A 4259-nucleotide genomic window follows, 5' to 3' on the forward strand; every position below is an offset into this window, starting at 1 on the left:
AGCATACGGCAGTGGAGGAAGAGAATGAAGCCAGTCTGTGTTGATAAGGCTTCCAAATTAAAATAAATTTGTCTGACAAAGCAGCAGCTCTCATTTACAGTCGTCTCGTTCGGCTCGGTACTTTTTTCCTCTCAGTAGGGTTGTTTACAGCACACGTGATTTCTGGTTAGCTTCTTAGCTTAGCCTCCGTCACAGCGACGTACGTCGCAGCCAACTGATCCAATCATTTTAAACTTCAGCAGAGGCCACGCCTCCTGCAAGAAATCGATTCTCTATGCATCAAGTCCAGACCCTTGTACAAAGAAAAGTGAAGGACAGGGTCTGGTTTAAACCAGGCTAGAAAAAAAGGGGGCGTCAACGAAAATATTTTGTCATCATTAACGAAAACAACCCTGGTCCTGAGGAGACATTAATGTTAACATTCTTTGTTCAGGGAAGTGGAAAGAGGCTACGAGTTCCTGGCAAAAGCAGCAGGAAGAGGCTGAATCCTCAAGCATCAGTTGACAGCATCGAACAGTGGAAAGCTTTCAACATGAGCCCCTCAGACTTGCAGGTGTGATATCCTCGTCTTTATGTGATGTCATTCAGTTTCTTTATTGTTTCATTATTATTTCTGCTGTCTTTTATCTCAGAGAGCCAGAGAATCGTTAGTGAGGGAAGGAAGCCACCACCCGCCGCTCCTCAGGACCCCTCACGTGACGGAGGAACCTCCGGAGTCCCCCGTCCCCTCCGTGATCGTCACAGAAGCGGACCGTTCGGTGCAGAACATTTGGGCGGACCATCGGGCTCGCAGGGCCATGTTCCCCACCCGCCAGAGGACCATGCAGCCCGAGGACGAGGACGAGGACATCTACCAAATGTTTGTCCCCACAGAGCCCAGCGCACCGGAGCCGGAGGCGTCCTCCGAGAGGACAGAGACCGCCCCCTCGCCCAGAACGGCCCGACCCTGCAGCTGGCACGTGGAGCAGGTGCCCACGGTGCAGGTGGAGCCTCCGCCCGACGGCAGCAGAGTCCTGCGCAGGGCGAGCAGCGCGGGAGAGACGGCCACAGAAGCTCAAGGAAGCCCCGGCGACGATCCAGCACGACGCTGCAATTTAGAAGTGATCCACTCCGAATCGTCCAGCAACGAAATATCTGGATCCTCCTCAGCTGAGCAGCTGACCTTAGACGACCTTGAAAACGTTTATGATAATATCAGCTATGAGGACCTGAGAAGCATGGGTTTCATCCGGAGGGACCCCGAGGAAAACCAGGTGCAGAAAGAGACGTCTTCTAACGCTCGAGGCTTCCAGGCAGACGTCAGAGAGTCACCCATCGAAGCGGACAGTTCATCAGAGAGCAACCGCTCCTCCACGCAGGAGGTGAAGCCGTGCGGGAACTACGAGCTCCAGATCGAAGAGGAAAATATCTACGACACCATCTCTTTCACGGAGCCACCGTCCAGGGGCGTGAGTGAAGGCGCTGAACGGAGACGAGAGCGGGACAGTGCACTGAGCTCAGAGCTGTCGGACGGTTCCAGAGGCTTCGTTTCAGAGGAGAGCGTCAACGTTAGAAAGCATGAAGGACCAGAGGCTTCCCGTTGTGTCCCACAGTCCTCTGAACCGGATTACTCCTCTTCCTCCTCCTCGACGGCTGAAACCTCTTTTCGGAAAAGAGATAAAATGTCGGAGAACAGCGACGAYATTTGGACCGACTTTGAGAACTACATCAAGAACAACGAGAAGAAAGCCGATCGCCTTCCTGCCGCGTTCCCTGTGAGCGCTAAAGAGTCGCCTACGAAGGTCTCAGTTGTTAAAAACAGCCCTACGAAGAGTTCTCCTGTGGTTGGTTCTCAAACCAGCGGCCCTGCGTCACATCAGCCCACACGTCCACTCGTCACCTCCACGCCCTCATTCACCATCCCGGCTCTCAACCTTCCGGATCTTCGGAGTGAAAGCCCCGCTGAAGAGGAACACCACAGCCCGTCTCCCGCATCCCGGCCCCTTCCTGTCCCCCCCGAGCCCCACCCAGGCAAGGTGAAGAGCATCCAGAACCGACTGACCCGACTCAGCAGCGGCAGCTTCCGGCTCGATGACGACGACCTGGTGGAGCTTCCCCAGAGGCCCGTGTCCCAGAGGGACGGCGCCCTCAAAGACCTCCACGGTTTGTTTCCTGGGGAGCTGGCAGGACTGGACTCCCCGCTGGCGACCTCCTCCCTCCTGCTGGGCGAGTCCGTGGACTTCCCCCTGGAGCTGATGGACAAAACCAAGAGCCGCGTGTTCTTGATGGCACGGCAGTACAGCCAGAAGATCAAGAAGGCCAACCAGCTGCTGCGCATGAGGAGCATGGACCCCGGAGACTCGTGCGGCCGGAGCAGAGCAGAGAAGAAACAGAAAGACCTCGCCGCCATCTTGGAGGAGAAGAAACAAGGAGGTCCGGCTATAGGTATTGTGAAAAACCTTCCTCCTTCTCAGTTGTAGTGAAAATATTGTATTGAGACTAAAAAGTTCCAACAAACATCTTGTGTTTGGCCTCCTCAGGTGCGAGGATAGCTGAATACTCTCAGCTCTACGACCAGGTGGTGTTTAAAGACTCCCCCGGTTCTGCTGGTCGGACCCCCGCCCCCCAACACCACACCCACCCGGGGCTGCCGTCCTCCTCCTCGATGCCAGAGACCTCCCTGGAGGAGGACTGGCTCCTGTCCACCTACAGCAACGGGGAGCTGGCGAGCTTCGTGTCCCCGTCCGGCGAGGCCCAAACCGCCTCCGGCTCTCAGCACAGACTCGCCCATACCTGCTCCGCCCCTTCCCTGAAGACCACCCCGCCCTCCCCCGCCGCTCTGGCGCCGCAGAGGTGGAGCTCGTGCGTTTCAGCGCCGGACGACGAGGACGACCACGTTTACAGCACCATTAAGAGACACCCTTCCTTCAACGCCCCGTCGTCCCCGTCGGGTCGGTGTCAGTCCGCCGGTTCTTTGAGCACCCCCCAGCAGGAGGACCACCACCAGTCCGGGGACAGATGCAAAGAACCCGCTGTGGGACGGAACCCCGACAGGCCGCACGGCCCCGGTCTGGGTCGAGCCGGTCGGCAGAGCAGCCTTCCAGAGCGCTGCCCCCCGGGACAGACGGCCCTGACGTTACACGACGGCCAGCAGGTGGTGGTCCTGACCCGAGCCTCGGCTCAGAGCGTCCTTAGCGCCGCCCAGAACTACCGGGCCAACTTCAAGGACAACGAGGAGGACGACGACGACTACGTGGAGATCCGCTCGGAGGACGAGAGGGAAGTGGAACGGAGCGGGGCGGGGCAACGGAACGGCAGCTCGGCGGCGCCCGCCAATCCGAACCGAGCTCTAGTCCAGTCGCGGAGTCTGCCGTGCACCCCGGCCCGCTCCTACGACCCTCTGAGGTCCTCTCTGGACCACGAGCATCTGGAAAAGTACCTGTGGAGCGAGCCGCCGCAGAACCAGCCCAACATCGTCCAGTCTCTGAGGGAGAAGTTTCAGTGTCTGAGCTCCAGTAGCTTCGCATAAGAACCGTGAAAATATCCACATCTGCACCGCAACAGCTAAAATAAACATCACACACATATAACCCGTTCGTTTAAACAGCTCTTTGATTTCACCCTCATTTGTAGGGAAATAAGAGGAAACGCTGCAAAGCTTCCAGATGTACATGATTAGCTGCTGTTTCTGGTCCTTGATGTGTATTAAAACCTGAAAGAAAGCACTTCCAGAGATTTGGTTGGTTTTCAGTTTGACTGAATATTTTTTTAATTGAAAGGATTTTAGAACTTTTAAAATATCTGAGCCACGTTGAATTAATGGGTTCTTTCAAATTATCGCAACATTTGACTCTACGACTAGAAACCCTCGTTTTCATTCAGATCCTCTGAGCCGGGGTGCTGCGGCTGGGTTAGGAGCAATTAATATCTTACCTGTGGTAGATAGCTCTTGAACCACTTCAGTCTGGAGAAATAGTTTAATTCTGACAAAATTTTCACTGTGAACCTTAAATGGATCCATGATTAGTTGTAACATTAGACTTTATTTAATAAACATATATTTTAACTGTAAAATAAAGACTGTAAAAATACTGAATGATGTTCATTTTTTATCATTTTTTATCTAAAAGTTTAAAAATATATTACACGGACCAGTCCATTTTATTTACACACAAAGCATTCTGGGTAAATGATGACGTGGATAGGTCCTCGGTGCAAGGCTGCTAGCGAGCTATATCCACCCTGAAGGTTAATCTTGGACAATATCTGATGATCGACTC

General features: G+C 54.1%; 1 protein-coding gene across 1 annotated transcript; it reads left to right on the forward strand.

Annotated features, from left to right (window-relative positions):
- Positions 1 to 433: 433 nt before the first annotated feature.
- On the forward strand, positions 434 to 3714 carry LOC106511489 (pleckstrin homology domain-containing family G member 1; the record flags this gene model as incomplete). The annotated part of the gene is given in 3 exon segments (XM_014000241.1): positions 434 to 553; positions 633 to 2424; positions 2520 to 3714. Coding segments are annotated over 3 exon segments (2901 nt in total), but the record flags the coding sequence as incomplete, so codon positions are not given.
- Between the last annotated feature and the right edge of the window lie 545 nt (positions 3715 to 4259).

The sequence above is a fragment of the Austrofundulus limnaeus genome, unplaced genomic scaffold (genome assembly GCF_001266775.1).
Source record: "Austrofundulus limnaeus strain Quisiro unplaced genomic scaffold, Austrofundulus_limnaeus-1.0 Scaffold2843, whole genome shotgun sequence".
Classification (NCBI taxonomy): domain Eukaryota; kingdom Metazoa; phylum Chordata; class Actinopteri; order Cyprinodontiformes; family Rivulidae; genus Austrofundulus; species Austrofundulus limnaeus.